Source organism: Amblyomma mixtum, chromosome 3 (genome assembly GCF_055824585.1).
Source record: "Amblyomma mixtum isolate Tamu chromosome 3, ASM5582458v1, whole genome shotgun sequence".
Lineage (NCBI taxonomy): Eukaryota > Metazoa > Arthropoda > Arachnida > Ixodida > Ixodidae > Amblyomma > Amblyomma mixtum.
The window spans coordinates 135,930,701-135,948,315 of record NC_143014.1 but is presented as its reverse complement, the minus strand read 5'-3'; the positions used below and the strand labels follow the sequence as shown (position 1 = coordinate 135,948,315).

Here is a 17,615-nt window from a genome sequence, read left to right as displayed (position 1 = left end):
GGAGTGCGCCCGCCCCGCTTTCACTACACCACGAGCTAAAGCTTCAGCCTCAGGAGCCAATTATCCATTTCAGACGTCCAGTGGAAGCCCAGATATAACATGTTGCTGGCATCACATTCATCTTATTTAGCACGAACGACAGGACAACAGAACAGAAGGCAAACACGGGCGTTTCGTCATAGCAGCCCGCGTTCGTATCATTCTTTCCTGTTGTCCTGTCGTTTGCAGTCATTAAGATGAATGTGATGTCAGAGCACCAACCAGCCTAACAGTTAACTCTTTTAAACCGTCTCTGGATTTCCCAGGGGCATTCGCGGAACATGTTGAGCATTTAGAAATATCTACGGATGTCAGCAGGACACGACGGTTATCTATCGCTACTTGAAAAAAAAAAAAACATTAAAAGGTTAGCTTTCACAATAAGGTGGGATATGGAGCAAGCTGGCCATAGTGGCAGGTAGCAGTTAAATTAATCCTTGATTGCGAGAGGTTGCTCGGGAAGAGCAACTTCGGTCGCTCAAGACCCAACGTTGACAGCACCTGCCATCGCAGGGCAGTGGTGCATCCCTTAACCGCTGCACCCTTGCTCATGCAAGTATTGGTATGAGGACTACCAGAGACATATGAATGTAAAGTTGAGAGTAACCAATTCCGCATATATGGGCATTAACTCATTAACGCTATCACACCATACCCTTAAGGCGGTGCTTAAGTGTTAGCTCAAATTTTTAACTGTTGCTGTTAGTTTCCTTATTAATTGAGAGGCGTGTAGCCCACCGTAATATTCATATAAGTTTTTTTTTAAATCTTGAAAACGCAGTTACCCTCGGCGCTGAGGACCAACAAATTTCGGCTATTTCGACGAGTTATGCGCAGTGGAGGGGCTGCTTTGCTTGCAAGCTTTTCGAAAGCGCACGTATTGTGGCGCGATGCAGGCAAAATTTATTGGGCTACAGCGCCGAGGGTAACTTATAAAACTAATTATAAAACAGGTTTAAGTAAATTATAAAAAAAAAAATGTGTGGGTATTACGTTGGACTCATCATTATCATCATAATAAGCCTGACTATACGTCCTCTGGAAAAGGCAGATTGCTTCGTTAAAGTTCTTCCCCTCCCCAGGAACTTAACTGTGATCATTAAAGTCACCAGTTCCTAACTGGGGTTGTTGTTTTATCGGCATTTCGTTATCATAATAAATTTTGGATGACGTGTTTCGGCAGCTTGTCTCAAAAACTGCCATCCCTACAGATGATTCCTATTTCCAAAATTTTTGTAACAGTTGCGTATAGTTGAGCCCACTTCGAGCAAACACTCACCTAGTACCAGTGAAGGCGATGCAAACATCATATGCTCTACGCATCAGGACTATCACACTGCATATCAAACAGCACTAACAACTGGACATGGGATTCAATTATAAGGAACATTCAGGCGCCACAAACTAAACGAGTTGATAATTATAAGTTCACTTAAAATCAGCTGTACCTAATAAGTTCACAAAGCAGAGAGCACTGCAAAACAGTAGTTAAACTGTGTAAAAAAAAAACATATCAGCAATTAAAAAAACTGAAAAGCTTGCAATGTATAGTTACTCTTCTTGAGCATTATATTGTTTGCCGCCAGGTGAAAGTTTACATATTTAACAACATGCCACACTCAAAGTGTGGCATGGCAATTACATGTAGGATGTGTAGTGGAACAAACAACATGGGCCACAAATTCATTTTATTCCACTCCCACCACAACTAGCCAATTCTCTCCATTTCGCGCACAGCAAACTGACATGCATACTTACTTTATCATCTAATAGCAGTAACTATGATTTGAGCAGACCCAGTTACTGCACTGTAACAATGAGTACAGTCAAACCCACTTATAACAATACCAGTTATAACAATATATCGGGTACAATATTGGTCAGTCGCGGCACCGTCGGCTTTACTATGTGTTATATGGTAAAATAAACCGCTTGTATAGCAATGCTGTCATAGCACATCATCGGTTATAACAATTAAACCTAGTCAGTGAGAGTCCACCTTAAAAAAAAAAAAAAAACGTGGAGACTCCTCAACCACACTAGCCGAACCACTCTTGCAACAAGCGCGCGCGTGTATACAGACGACCGACGAACCGGCACAGCTACGCAACGAAAGCAAAAGAACCCGTGACCATGCACTCAGAGACACCGGGCGCGCCGAGGACGCTTAGTTTTCGCGATAACGCGGGCACGCGGGCGAGAGAAACGAAGCATGCGTTCTCCTGTGCAAAAACCCCTTGCAGAGAAGGAAAGTAGGGAGCCTTGTGGAGTTGTCCATTATTAACGTATCTACGGGGTGCGCCACTAACAAAAAACGCTTCGGCGCATTTTTTTTTTTTTTTGCACTCGGCGCGACGGTTTGCAGCAAGAGAGTGTGCTTTGTCCTTTCTTCCCCTGTTATTTGGTTACTTGTCCACGTCCCCCGTTTCGCGGATTTCACGTGTCCTCAGGGCAGGGGTCACCGCGTCAGGCGAGCTACGTTGCTGCACTGGCTACGCGCACCATGTCTCAGTCAGTCGATGCAGTGCACGCGCGTTGTCAGCGTGGTTTTTCTCTAGTCAGCTGTCCCCACCCCCTTGGTTCTGCAAGCTCCTTGGATTTCCTGTCAAGAATTGCTTCCGGAGCTTGATGTGCCAGTGACGAGGAGGCGCGCAAAGCTCTCCTCGGTGCAGTAATGACAGTGCTTTAGTCATCGGTGCATGGCGATGATTGCGGTGTGTCGAGTCGACGATTTCTTGCGCGTTGAGGATGCAGTTGTAACAAATGAAGACCTCACCAACGAGGCGGTCACGGCAGCTGTCAACGGCGCAAACAACACGAACAGGAACCTTTGCAAGTTGTGTATATAGTCAAAGCTCGTTAATTCGACATACAGTAATTGGGAAATTCGAACTGCCAGCACTGTCCTGGCCAACGCCCATACAAATATATAGCTGAAGAAGGATGGATAGCTGGGCGAGTTGGTAATTGTTCGTTGTGGATGGTACAGCGTGAAACAGACAAAAGAACAAAAAAGGAGACACCGCAGACGAGTGCCGACTCGCAGCTAAAGTTTTTAATGCCACATGACTTTGATGTATAAAATTTGTTCTTTTCAATAGAAATTTTAGTTGCGAGTCAGCGCTCGTCTGTGGTGTCTCTTTCTTTTGTCTGTTTCGCGTCGTACCACCCACAGTGAATAAGTATATGGCGTCGTACGCTCGCTAATTCGGACGCTACGGGTCTCCACCGGTCAATTCGAACGGGCTCACGAAGGGAGGCTGCGCCCAGGTATGACTCGAGCGGCAAGCGATCGTCCGAATAGCCCTAGCTGCTCAAACCTAAATTATGTGCTGCAGAGTCTTCAGGCATGGCGACAGACGTTCGGCCCTGTATCGAAATCATACCGCATAGTTTCGGTTTCGTTTTTCCGACCTCTTTCGCACATGCCAGCTAACAGAGTGCCCAGCTGCGCGCCATTTCGTGCAATTTGGCGCGATCTCTTTCGTCCGCGTGGTTCTTTCTCTTCGGTTCTTCTAGAGCGCCGAAAGTACGCGCTCGTCACATGCTGTTCGCAGTTTGCACGCGCTATCGCGTCACACCGTGAAGGTTGCCGGGGAGGCACCCACTACTTTTGAGCAGTTCTGCTTCGGGAGCCATTTATTAAAATGTGAAAAATAATCATCGTCGCGCCGTTCTCGTCTCAAAAGCAAGCCACCATTGTCCAGTGTTTCAACAAACAAATATACCGTGTGATGCAAGCAGTTCTTGTTAGTTTTTCAGGGTCATTCGATAATTCCAACATTTTTTTCCGGTCCCCTGAAGTTCAAATTATTGAGCTTTTAGTGACATTAGGACGATCACGCTCCTCTGGATCTTTCCTGTCACTAAATGCAGTAAAGTGTGCCATGTTTTTTTTTTTTTTTTAGGCACAACCCGATTATGAAAATTACTGGTTATAACTATGGTATTTCCGTGGCATTTCAGCATTTTTATAAGTGGGTTTGACTGTAAAACGTATGCATCCATAAAGAACATAACTATATGTCTGTTCAGTGAAGTCCTAAACACATCGAGATGATGTCATTGCAGTGTGGCTACGTGTAGGCCACAACGATGCAAAAGAATCTTAAAATAAGCACAGCTTTCATTCCTGCTTAGTTAGTCAGGTTAGTTGTTTAAGCCTAGAACATTATTCACGAGCCACTCAAGCTTCAATTCATTGAAACAAACATCCACATACAAAATATAGGGATGAGACTCGTTTTGCCCCAAAATTCCTATTTATACAATTAAAAAAAAAGGAAAGCCTCAAAGGCAATAAGCACACAAGATGCTCTAGTAGATTCAACTTTTTATTTAGACAGTGAAAAAATAATATACACATGTCCACTTTTTACATGCAATGTCAAACACACCATAAATGCCAGTACTGCTTGTGACCAGCTTGCATCATAACTGGTGCCATTCATCGCTGTTCAGGGAGTTTATAATTTACACTCACTGTCAGTTCCAATGATGAAGAGAATAACAGCTTTTCAACATGTTGCTGAATGACAGCACACATTTTGCAGACAATTAATGTCTACATTCTAGTTGTAAAGAATGTTTTTCATCAGAAGAGCCAGACTCCAAAGTAAATCAGCAAATGAACATACATGATGACATTTTCTGTTGCGCAGGACGCTGCTAACATGTTTTCACAATTAGCTGAGCTTAGTTTCGCACCATAGCATGACGTTTCTGCTTATGCAAGGTAGTCCAGTGAGGTACACGAATGGAACCTGCTGATGTTTGTGCGTATCAGTGAAAAACAAAAAGGTTACACTCAATACTGCCCTCAAGGTGACACAAAGCTTGCACTGATCAACAAGCTGCAGAAGTCAAATGGTGGTCAAGACGGTAAAGTTTGCCATCGCAGTGCTCGATACTGCTCACAGGCCCAACTTCTTTGCTGCTATCTCGCGCATCTGGTTCTTCTGTGCTTTCCCAATGGCTGTCTTTGGGTAATCCGTCTCATAAAGAAAATACTTTGGGATCTTGAAATGGCTAAGCTGCAAGATGGAAATAAGTAAAATCTCGTTACAAGAGACACAGTTACAAGAGACACTTGGTTATAAATGACATTTGAAAGTGGTTTGGTTGGTTTTCCTATGTTTGCCACGTTAACACCATCGCATACAAGAGACACGGTTACAAGAGACAATCGGGTACTAAGGACCACTTTTTTAGGTCCCTAGAGTAAATTTAAATTCTTCATTATTTAAAACAGACACAACCCAAATATGCTCATGCAACATGGCCGATGTCGTAACAACTCGTATGCGCTTTACTTTTCATGCCCTTGCCTCGATTCTGTTCCTTTCCGCAGCTGGATGACACACATCACATAGTTGCGATTACTGTCGCGCTGCACCGAAATTGCCATCCCAGATTGCGTGTCCGTATGGAGAGATCGTGAACTTCCTCAGTTACTTCATGGTTACAGCCCCAACGATGTGCTCAACGCGGATGAGAGCAGTTTGTTCTACAAAATGAGGCGAAGAAAGACACTGTTGTTCAAGACACTGTTGTTCAAGCGGTCGAAGGAGCGCATCAGCACTCTTTTTTGTTGTAATATGCCAGAAACTGAGAAGGAGATCTCCTTGTGATTGGGAAGTCGAAACGACCCTGTTTCAGCCACTGGCATCACATTCCCACCCCATGCGAAGCAAACCGGAATGCATGGATAACATCCAGCATTTTCAACTCCTGGCTGCTAAAATTTGATCAGAAGATGAAAGCTCAGAATCGTGATGTGCTTCTCTTTGTGGACAATGCTTCTTGCCACACCAAAGTCCCTGTGCTCAAAGACACTAAAGTTATTTTTTTCCCTCCAAACTCTACATCCCACCATCAACCGACAGACCAAGGGATTGCGCACTTTGTCAAGTTGCAGTACAGAACGAGGTTCGTAGAAGTCTGTTGTTCGACGTGTAGCAAGATCGTGCAGCAGTAATTGACGTGAAGTTTGCTGTTCAGGTGATTTCAGGCATCTGGAATGGCCTGAGAAGTGACATTGTGGAAAACTGTTTCAGAAAAGCAGGCTTTAAATGTGGTGACATGATGGAAGAGGGGCCTTATATGGATCCTGTGGAAAACTTCCTTGAAAATGAAGCTTGGGCGAGCATCCAAGAGACTGCAGAGGTACCAGAATCTTTTGAGGAGTTCGTATCTGCAGATGTGGACCTTGTGTGTTGAAGAGCTTACAGACCGTGCAATCCTTGCACAAGTAAATGGTACGTGTGCCATAAAGGATGAACCAGAGGAGCAGGAGGATGATGTCGAGGACGTTGCAGGGAAAAAAGTGTCAGCACTTGAGGCTGATGGGCATCTAAGAGTGCTTCAAAGGTATTGTGAGCAACAAGAAGGCCTGCAAAGCAAAGTGCGTTACCTCCAGAAGTTGGGAAGTGGGAAGGAAGCTCATTCTGCACTCACAAAAAGACAAACCACTATGAAGGACTTCTTTAAGCCATCCTAAACAATCTCGTGTTAATGTACGTGAATGTGTTTAAACGCACTCATATGCTGATGTGCAATAAACTTATCCAGTCCAACTCGGCAACTCCTCAAGTGTTTTTAGAATTTATGGTTACAAGAGACCTTGGTTATAAGAGGCATCTTTCTCGGCTCCCTTGAGTGTCTCTTGTAATGAAGTTTTCTTGTATAGCAATACAGAGAAACCGAATGCCCTTGACTTGCTTTTTTTAGCCCTCTAAGATGGCCACTATCTGCAAATGTTCACACACAACTGAGAGTCAACATGGCACTTCTATTTGATATTTTTTTTTAATGCACATATATATTATCTTGAATTTTAAGTACTGTTCTCTATCGCGTGTTGCGCAAATAAACGCATGCGGTAGAATGCTTCTCCCAGCTAAATGGGAGCATTGTTCGAGCTGAAATTTCGCGCAAAAGTGGCATTTTGTCGACAGAATTGTTTCATACTACATTTGTTTGGGTTACTTGCCTGAATCGATCAAACAAAGGCGCATATTCGCATCGTCTACGGCGACAGCGAAGAAAATCACGCCGTTCTGTCAGCGATCGCACCGGTGGCGCCATCTCGTTTGTTGGCCGTGAAGATTCAGCAAAAGAGAGAGGTTCGGGAGGTTTGAAGACGCTCTTTCAACTGTTTTTTTAATGGTCACAGAAAACTTAACTTGCTGAAAACTTAGTTTGGTCAAGCTAAGTTTTCTGTGACCATTAAAAAACCAGTTGAAAGAGCGTCTTCAAATCTCCCAAATCCCCCTCTTATGCTGAATCTTCACGACCAACAAACGAGATGGCGCCACCGGTGCGATTGGTGACAGAGCGGCTTAATTTCCTTCGTCGTTGCCCGCAGACGATGTGAATATCGGACTTATTCTGTTCGAACCCCAAGCAAACGTGGTATAAAACAATTCTGCCGATCAAATGCCATTTCTGCGCGAAATTTGAGCTCGAACAATGCGCCCGTTTAGCTCAGAGAAGCATTTGACGGTGTGCATTTATTTCCGCATTTATTTCCGCATTTATTTATTTTCCACACCACACTTTCTAAAGGCATTCTGAAATGTGGTAGCACTTCAACAGAAGTTTTGGAGTCTGAAGTTACTCCCCAGCTGTCTGTTGCTAGTTTTTATCCCGAGCCATGTGTCGTGCAAGGTTGAAACGACAAAGACTGTCTAAAGAAAATTCGTTAACAAGATCTGCAGATCGCTGTAACTATTCGCTGCGGACCATTTCTTAAAAACTGACTGTTTTCGAGAGTACTTCCATAACCTCATAGAAGATGGCTAGTCACTAGCACTACCGTCCTCGCTCCATGATTTAATTTGCATGACAGAACCATGCATTCAGTAATTAGCAAGGTTAATGGGGCTCAAAAATGGCCACCCGGCTTGCAGCATGCATGCGCATAACATCAGAGGTTTCAACCACGCTTATCTGTAGCAGTGCAGGTGGTATTGCAGACCGCTGATGGTTTCAGGCGGCCATTATGTTCTCGGGAGTCCAACCATCTCCACCTGCCTTTCACTTTCTTGCAGCAAGTCCCAACAAATCGCAAGGAAACCGGCGAACTAGCCCTAAAAGCTGACGGAAATGCACTAAACCAAAAAGCATATTTAACATGGTGGCTCCCATACTGCGGGATCAGCGCCACAAAAACAACATGGAACATGGAACAAGCAACATGGAAGGTAAGCAGGCAGGCAGACAAAGGCTTCAGTGGTAAACTGTTCATTAGGCAAACTTTGACCCACAGCAAATGATGTCATATATAATTATTAAAAAATACAGCTGCAGTATTAAGGCTTATTTTAACCATGACTAAACAAATTGTTTATGCGAATCAGCATTTGTTTAAAGCTATCTGAGACTATTAAGGAACATGCCAAATCTAGCAAATCTGCTGTTATCACAAGGGGCGAATATGGTTTGGTTTTGGTTTATGGGGTTTAACGTCCCAAAGCGACTAAGGCTATTAGAGACGCCGTAGTGGAGGGCTCCGGAAATTTCGACCACCTGGGGTTCTTTAACGTGCACTGACATCGCACAGTACACGGGCCTCTAGAATTTCTCCTCCAAAGAAATTCAACCGCCACGGCCGGGATCGAACCCACGTCTTTCGGGTCAGCAGCCGAGCACCATAACCACTGAGCCACCGCGGCGGCCCACAAACGGCGAATATGCTTTTACACCAACCAAGTCACAGAGATCTCCCTCTTTGCACTCACTAAACATAACGGATTAAAATAAAATACAGTAGAACCTAGAAGTCCATCAGAACACGGAAAATATTCAAATTACCCAGGTTTTCGAACTATCCGAAATTGAAGCAAAATGAAAAAGGCAAGCTCGAAATGTTAAACCGTGCGCAGAACTTCACAGTCGTTACTACTGCACTCAACAAAGCTGTGGTTGACGTTTAACAATTACTTCCTCCTACAGCGGAAACTTGTTTGCACTTGAAGTAGTCGCTGTGCCACTGCTGGTTGCCTGAAATTTGGTCAGGCCAGTTTTGACACCCGCAGAGCATGGTTGCCTATCTCTCTTGATGCAACTCTATTACCGGCAAAATTTTTCGCCATTCGCCGGTGCTTTTCTGCCCAGAAGTTCTCAGCACGCCCAAGGACGGTGGCCACAATCAGATGTGGCACCGCACAGCTAAAGCACATGTGTAGAAGGTCAGTTGTCGATTGAAAAGGGACGACGGGAAGAGTGCACAAGCGTGGTCGATCCGACCAATCTAGGTATGGCGCAGTGTATTTGTACTGACAAGTTCAGAGCAGCGTGTGGCATGCATGAAATAGAAACTATAGTCTGTGTTAATGCTGCTGTGGTCTGAGCACATCTAATGCCGTCGAATGGTGGTTGCTGTGTCTGGTGTGGTACTGCGCACTAAGTGGAGTGCCACCATTTTCTGTGCTATGGTGCATGAAGCACTGAGAGGTCCAACTGAATGTCATGGTGCTTAATGCAGGTTCTGGTGCCTATTACAAGCGACGCGATGTTGTACTACCAATCGAAATCAGGCGATGAACCCGGCTGTTACTGCATAGCACTCAAAGTCTTTGAATTGACTGGGCCGGTGCCCGACTCTGGTTTGATTATAAGGTAAAATTTAGATTACAGAATACAGAACCACAGAAATCTCACAAATTATCAGAAATTTAGAATTAACCAAGAAAGAATTATCAAGGTTTGTCTTGTGATGAGGAAGAACACAGTACTGTTTCTGACAAAATGTATGCATGAAGAAAACCGCATCTAAACTTCAGGCTATGCTTCAATAAAGTGAATAATGATATATGCAACTATTATGCATGCTACAGAACTACAGTGTTCTGGTCCACAGAGCCAGAAAAGTTGGGCTTCCCTCAGATTCACGGACATGAGAAACAAAAATTAAACACAAATATTTCAGTAATCTTCACATCTTCACTTTTCAGAAAGGAGAAGTAGTATATCAGAATTTTGTACTGCAGTCTACAGCCTCACATAAGATGAGTGTACACAAAGGAAATTAATGCCCAGGAAAATCTATACTGAGATGAGTTGCTCCGTACTACTGACAGTGTTCTGAGCACATCAAGGAGGAGTCAAGACAGAAAAGAATGGAAATGCAATACAAGCACTTACCTTGCCCTTGCAATACTGTTGGAGCTCCTCATCAGTGACCTTGGCATTTGGCTCAAGCACCAACCAAGCGCATACTTCTTCACTCAACCGTGAATCAGGCACTCCAATTACCTGTCATATTTTTCAACAACAGCTCAGTATTGTGCGTAGTAAGTGAAAAAAATGCACAAAAATATACACACACAAAAAAACTAAATTATCATACATGACATTCGTTGACAGCAGGGTGAGTAGCAAGAACTTCTTCAATCTCAATCGGGTAGATGTTTTCTCCTCCTCTAATTATCATGTCCTTCAGGCGTCCAATGATACTCAAGTAACCATCTTCATCCATCTTACCCAGGTCACTATATCATAAAAAAATTGTCAGTAAACAGTGCATAGTAGCAAAGCAGCAGCTAACTGCAATGAGTGTTTTTTTTCCCCCATTTCACGAAGAGAAATGTCAGCATTGCTGAAGCCTTGCTTTTATTTTATTGCAGCAACAATTGAAATACTTCTGGCAAGAGCCACAAATACACAGAGATAATACATGTGACAAAGGCATCAAAATGCCACTGAATGGTCCAACAAAGCATAGCTAGAAGCCGATGTTAATGCAGCCTAAAACACCTTGTATCTTTAAGCAAAACCAGCACTTCACAGTAATGTGTGTATACATATACAGAGGCCAACTTGATAGAAACGAAGGTTTAAATGATATGAAAAGCCCCAGAGAGCCACTTCTGGGCGCACGACAAAAGTTTAAAAACTTCTGTAGCTGTAGTACAGTATTGTGCATCTTTGTCATGAAGACATTTAAAAATTTTCTTGCCTGAGCCGCCGGCTCGTTTGTGGTGAAACTGTGCACAGAGCTTGCTTGTTCTGGTAACTTTTGTCTCATAGCAAGTTCGACAACGATACTTACGTGCTTCAGCTGTACAAGATGCAAACACGTAATCATCTGCACTGAGAACGAGGAACCGTAAGCCGCCAGCGCTGGGTTGCCGCCGAGGGGCAGCGTTGGAGCCATCTCTTGTCTGCAGAGGAAAGCGCCACAACGTGAAAGGTGCAAAAGCGAGAGTTGCTAGGTGCGCAAGTCCTTTGATGGCATCATTGTCGTGTTTCGCAGAAACCCGGCGTTGGCGACTTTTGGTTCCTCGATGTAGACAATTACGGGTTTGCATCATGAGCAGCTGAATCAGGTAAGTGCCGTCGTCAAACTTACTGCAAGACAAAAGTTACTGCAACATAGAACCTCTGTGTGCAGTTTCATCCCAAAAAAAAAAAGCGGATGAGGCAGGAAAATTTTTAGGAAAACTTGAAGATTGTGATTTATGTCACTGGAATAAAATGGTGCGTTTATTAAAGCCTGATGAAATGAAAAAAATCTGCAAATAGTTTGCCAGATTAAGAAAGAAGAATTGTCAGCTATACAAAGAGCCATTGTAGCGTACCCGGTCTTATACCATCCACAAGGTGCCTTGACTTCCTTAGTCTTCTCTTCGTCATTGTGGTAACCAAGGAAAATGTTATGACCTCGAACCCACACCTCTCCGGGCTCATTAATGGCAGTCTCCTTGCCTGTGGCGGGGTCTGCAATCTTAACCTGCATCATGATATTCGCAAGTTCAGAGTGTGCAAACATCAGTCAAATGCCTAATTTTTGTGCCAGCAAGACCCGGCATGGTACTACACAGACAAGGTGCAGGTCAACTAAACAGATAACCAGCACCAACTTTACATTGCCTGAATATATTAGCCATGTGCAGGCCACATTAGGCATAGCATAATTACTGAAAGCCACGCAGGAGCAGGATTTATAACAGAATTATGAAGACAAGAAAAACTTACCTCTCTAATGCTTACATACTGAATAGTACAGCATGTCACCAGCATGCTGCGTGTTTTTGTAGTTTTTTTGCTCTTAACTGAAGCACAGTAGTACATTAACATGTCGTTCCAGGAATGCTAGGCCCAGAAAATTTAGATCTCCCATATTTTAAAAGCAGGGGGTGCAATTAGGGTATGGATGTTCTCTCTTAAAGCTGAGAGAAAACAAAAATAGTGTACAAAATTTATTATTGGAATTCAGTTTAAGCTGAGCAACTCAGTGTAGTTAATGGAAGCATGATAAAGCAAGCATGCTGATCTGTATTAGGGCAGGTTTGTTGCTGCCCTTGGGTGCTTGGAGCATGCATATGCATGGCAGCTTATGAGTAAAAGATTTCTGTGAACTCCAGAAGATGCGACTATATTTCCCAAAAATAAAACTTACAGTGGCCAACATACGAAGCAAATTGAAACAGAAAGAGAAGGGCATTTCCTCAGTCGAGGTATTCACATGGAGCAAAGCATGATCAGACAGTGTTGCTTTTCAACAGTCACTCAGCGATTATTGCATTGGTACCAAAAACAAAAAACTGCAAAGATGAAATGCCAATACCTATAAGGGTTTGTCACAATTGAATATGAGTCTATCACATCCAAACTTGAAAGACAAATGGTACTATATATAAATGCAACCAAGCACTGCTTTCAGTGAAACTGTCCAAATGCTTTTTATCACAATTAAGGACCATAAAATCTTCCTTGCATACAGAACGGTTTTCAACACATAACAATGGTGCTACAAATATAACAAAGAAATTGGTGAACAGAAATAAATCAGCAGGCCTAGATGTAGAAAAATATCTGACAAACATACGTAAAACTTTACAGGACCAAACTATGTTAAGAACAAAAATAAGAAAACAAAAATTTTGTTTGCAGAGAAGGACTGAAAATGCTTATCTTTTGTACAATGTACAGCCTTGTAAAGCAGCTACTAGGCCAGAGTGCCAATCAAAACAAAGTTGCAGCCTATTTATAGACAGGACGTGGCATTTTGTTCTGACCTAAACATGGCTTGGTGCAGTGAAATAAAAATTGCATTAAAGTGAAGAGTTGTTTCATGTGCACATGCCACAACATAAACTTAACTGCAAACCACGCTACAGCAGCTCTCAGCACCATCAAAGCTCTGTGATATAGTCATTTGTTTTTTGCTCGACCAATTCGTCAGTGGAAAGCTTTATCGCCTGAAATTGCCTCAATCTCGTCAAACAAAGCATTTTACCAAGCGTTGAGTGCTTTGTTTTAGCATTTATCCCCCCTGGTGTAATGCCATGTAGGTGATGCAGGTACTAAATAAATAAATAAAGATCTCAACTCACAAGTTTTTCAACACACATGATTGGTAGATGCACATTTTTGCTACTTTCGTTACTTCCTGAGCTCTCTAAATTTGCAACTTCAAGAGGAAGCCAGTCAAACAGATCAAGGACAAGAAAAGGGAGGTGCACACGATGACTTGAATGAAATTTGAGATATTCCTCAACAACATCACTCCTTCAGATTCCTTTCCATCTCCTGCCAGCCATCATCTTTACTTTGTGGGCAATACGGTCGTTACTCCTCATTATGTGGCCAAGCTTGATTTTCAGTCCTGATGCAAGGTACTGAACGTAAGCACAGTGCCTGTGACATTCACTGTCACTAAAATCTAATTCTTCTGCAGATTAAATATTCATCCATGACTAGCTACCATTCTCCATGGAGAAAGAATGCAGTCAACAAATAATAACGATTCCTTCTTTGTCAAGTTAATTTTTTCATTCCGAAATGCAGCACCTGACAACACTCATCTAGCTTACCTCAACATAGCCCACTGGTTTTCCCACAGTCGTGCTCTGTTTGCTTTCAGGATCTTTCTCTGTTACCAATGTAGAAACTGTGGTTGTCTCTGTAGCTCCATAGCCAACCTGGTAGAGAGATGCATTAAGTCATAAAAGTTTTGTGCACCAAGCAATGTTATACCTTTACCACAACAGAGAAGACACAGCCAGTCACTTAGAGCAACAATTGCTTACTGCAAAAATGCAAAATAGAGGTCCTGCACATACAGTGACATCTCGGTAATTCAGACTTCAAGGCACTGGAAAAAAAAAATCCAGAACTATCTGAAGGTTGAATTATCGAAACGCCTAAAAAAATTGCCAAACACCGTTTGCATCATTGAAAATTTATTTTGTAAAAAACTGGGGAACGTTCAGACTTCTGATTTTAAAATGAAAACTGCACAGCAGTGGCAATTTTTCTTGGTTCTGTCTCAACACTGTTGTGCACAATGTATGTAGCATCGAAGCAAAACTTTTATAATGTTAAGAGTATCCGCGGCCTCTTCCACGGTGTGACGCGGTAGCGGTGGAGCCACCTTAGAAGTGCCATTGTCGTATGTGAACTGGCTCCACCACGATGAACAGCACATTATGAAGGAGCAGTATCGGCGCATTGAAATTGCGAAGGAACCACGCGAACAAAAGCGATGTAAATGCACTCTGGCACTGAACGATGAGCCGCCTATTAAGAAAAAAATTAAGGAGAGCACTTAAGGCTACTTACATGCCATGAAAGCAAAAGCATTCGTGTCTCATCGTGGGCTACTATACTCCGTTTCATACATAGCAGTCAACACAGCCAAGGCTGTGGCGCCTGTTCGTGCTCCTCGTCTGCATCGTAATGTAGTGCGTGAAAAGTAAAAATAGTAATGAACTTAAAATTAAAGTAAATGTTGGTTGATGTTGCAGTATAATGATAAAGGTGTTTTATTTTGCAAAAAAGATTGCTTTTTCTTTTATGTTCTTCAAAGCAGAGTGCCTTAGTTTTTTGGGCTTTTTCCGGCCCCTCCTGTATCAGGTTTTCGCAGCTAGGCCAGCCGGTCATGTTGTCTGCTTTCGTCAACCTCTTCATGCGCGCTCTTCGTGAACCATGGAACCTCGTCGTTGGCTTCTCACAATAACAATGTCAACTGCAGGGGCAAGTGCGCTACAATACGACACCACTTGTTGCATTTGATGGTCTGCACAGCAATAATCTCTGCTCAGGGTCCAAATGCACAGCTTTAAACAATCCTCAACTTTTCGCACTAGCTCACACCCATAACGCATCGAATCCGACATCTAATACAAAACATTACTATGAACGGAAGCACTTCAAAGAATTTTCCTTGTCACAACAGCTCAAAGAGGAGACCTCCCGAATCAGATGCTGCTCACTTCAAAGCCACTGAGTACATCAATCAATGCCGGGTTGCCGCTAGCCGAGGCTGCTCCGAATAATCGATGCCGCACTGCATTCTATCAACCACACAATTAATGATTCATTGTGTGCCACTTGTAAAAAAGTCACTGAACACCCGAGAACAGCAATTCGCAATCACGTCCGTCGCCAATACACTGCACTGCCTTTTTCCATCGAAACAAGTAAATAGCGCTGTTTTTCAAAGTAGGCATTAGAGTCTGACAGTTTCGACTTTCTTCCTAATGATTCTTTTTATAAAAATAAAAAAATAAATGAAAAAAAAACCCAGTCAAGCTGGGAGTCGAACCTTGGCCCCTTATAAAATGAACAGACAGGCGCGCACTTCGTACCACTCAGCCACGACGCGAGGCGGACAGATACATTTTGCTTGTTTTTTGCAGCGGACTACTTTCGTACCTTTAGCAGTGTTGACTGCTATGTATGAAACGGAGTATAGTTAACTATATTTGTTCACTAGTCAATACAAGTTAGTAACTAGCACTAATGCCTCAAAGGCCTTTAGGTAGAAGACCTTTATGGTAAAGGTATTTAGGGTGAAGGACTTTAGGTTAAGATTTATGGTTTATGGGGGTTTAACGACCCAAAGCAACTCAGGCTATGAGGGATGCCATAGTGAAGGGCTCCAGAAATTTCAACCACCTGGGTTCTTTAACGTGCACTGACATCGCACAGTACAGGGCCTCTAGAATTTTGCCTCCATTGAAATTTGACCGCCACGGCTGGGATCGAACCCGTGTATTTCGGGTCAGCAGCCGAACGCCATAACCACTGAGCCACCCTCAGCGGCTTTTCCGGTCAAGAGGTTTACCCTAAAGGTCTTTGGTGTCAAAGGCATTTGCCCTAAAGGCCTTTGACTTAAGGGCCATTGGGTGTGTATGTATATATTGGATCTTCTGTTGACTCTCTTATGGTTGCTATGTCAGCTGTGCTGATGACGTTACTGAACCATGCACGGCGCTACGCAGCCAGCTGAACCATGCACGGCGGGGTTCAGCAGACTGGCTGATGCTTGGCCAATAGCCACAGCAGCCACATGTTGGTGGTGAAGCACATAAACATAAACAGGCCAAAAACTATGTGGCCAGACTATTTTTCAGCCTCGTGACGCGGGCCCTCCAATAGTCGTCATGCTTGCGCACACTTCAGAGGCGCACGCGCCGCAACAATGTACCATGAAATTCAGGCTTCTGAAGGGTGCAGGTTAGCTGTCGCTTGCCTTGCAAACCATAATTCGGCCCGGCCCTTTTTGGGAGCCCATCCGGATTAACCAGTGCGAACCCTGCAGGGACAGAATTAAGAGCACCTGCCGCCATAGATTTAATGGGCGTTGGCTGGTACCTCATAGGCAGTCTCAACTTTCCAAATTAGGGGAGGGGGTTGAATTAACGAGGTTTTACTGGATAGGTGCGAACAGAAGTAAACGGTGCATGCTGTGGCTCCTGACCGTATTTACATGTCGCCTAATGGAAACTGCATGGAACCAGTGATCCCGACAAGCTAACTTGCATGCGCATGCTGGTAGTGATCAGTGATCAGTTTCTCAAGGACACATGACGTTTCTTGATTTCTGGTAGGATAGGAATGATTGGACATGCAACAGAACAGCCTGCTCCATTTTGGCATGTCTGTAAACGGAACAGGCTTCGCAGCTTAATTACCTGCCAGAAATCTCTATGTGTGTATAATTGACTTCTTGTACACAACTACACAGGCACTTTACTTGTTTGCAACAGTGAACTGCCATTATGATGTCACAGCATAACCTCAGAGTTCTCGGGCACTAATACTGACACAGAAAGCACAATAAACACGCTGTGATTAGCTGCTAAGAAATACGAATCTGTAGAGCTGCTGTATATCCACTAATGCAAAATATAACTTCTGTGAACACTCACCCAGACATGAGCTTTAAACTTTTCCCGTGCCAATTTCCTCATTTCTGGTGTCACTGCATTGCCTCCCATTACAACTGTTTCGAATGAAAAAGAAGGAAGAAAAGGTGAGAGGACAATCAACAAAGCTCCACAGCCCAGATGATACCACAATGCATTTCTGCACTGTACACATACAACAACATGCATAAAGAGGCCCATGCTATTGGCAAGCTAAAACACACACCCTTAGTTAGGCAAGAAAGGTCAAATTTGTGGAAGTCTGCATGATTGATCATGTCGGTAATCATGGTAGGTGCACCTGCAACCTGTGAACACCTGAAAGAGAGGAAAAAAGAAGGAAGTGGAGAAAAAATTACAACATTAGTAATCACCTTATGGAAGTTCAACAATGAAACACACACAGTTATCTTCTAA

The 17,615-nt window shown here is 43.4% G+C and overlaps 1 protein-coding gene across 2 annotated transcripts in view; it reads right to left on the bottom strand.

Annotated features, from left to right (window-relative positions):
* Positions 1–4,360: 4,360 nt before the first annotated feature.
* LOC149352041 (medium-chain acyl-CoA ligase ACSF2, mitochondrial-like) overlaps positions 4,361–17,615 on the bottom strand; it is a 106,783-nt gene continuing 93,528 nt past the window's right edge. For both annotated transcript variants that reach the window (XM_089581274.1, XM_089581275.1), the window contains exons 10-16: positions 17,425–17,516; positions 17,202–17,275; positions 13,860–13,967; positions 11,622–11,773; positions 10,391–10,532; positions 10,186–10,296; positions 4,361–5,072 (exon numbers count right to left, since the gene is read on the bottom strand). In XM_089581274.1, the coding sequence (XP_089437400.1) occupies positions 4,953–5,072; positions 10,186–10,296; positions 10,391–10,532; positions 11,622–11,773; positions 13,860–13,967; positions 17,202–17,275; positions 17,425–17,516 (799 nt within the window). In that variant the 3' untranslated portion in view covers positions 4,361–4,952. The remainder of the gene's footprint in view (positions 5,073–10,185; positions 10,297–10,390; positions 10,533–11,621; positions 11,774–13,859; positions 13,968–17,201; positions 17,276–17,424; positions 17,517–17,615) is intronic.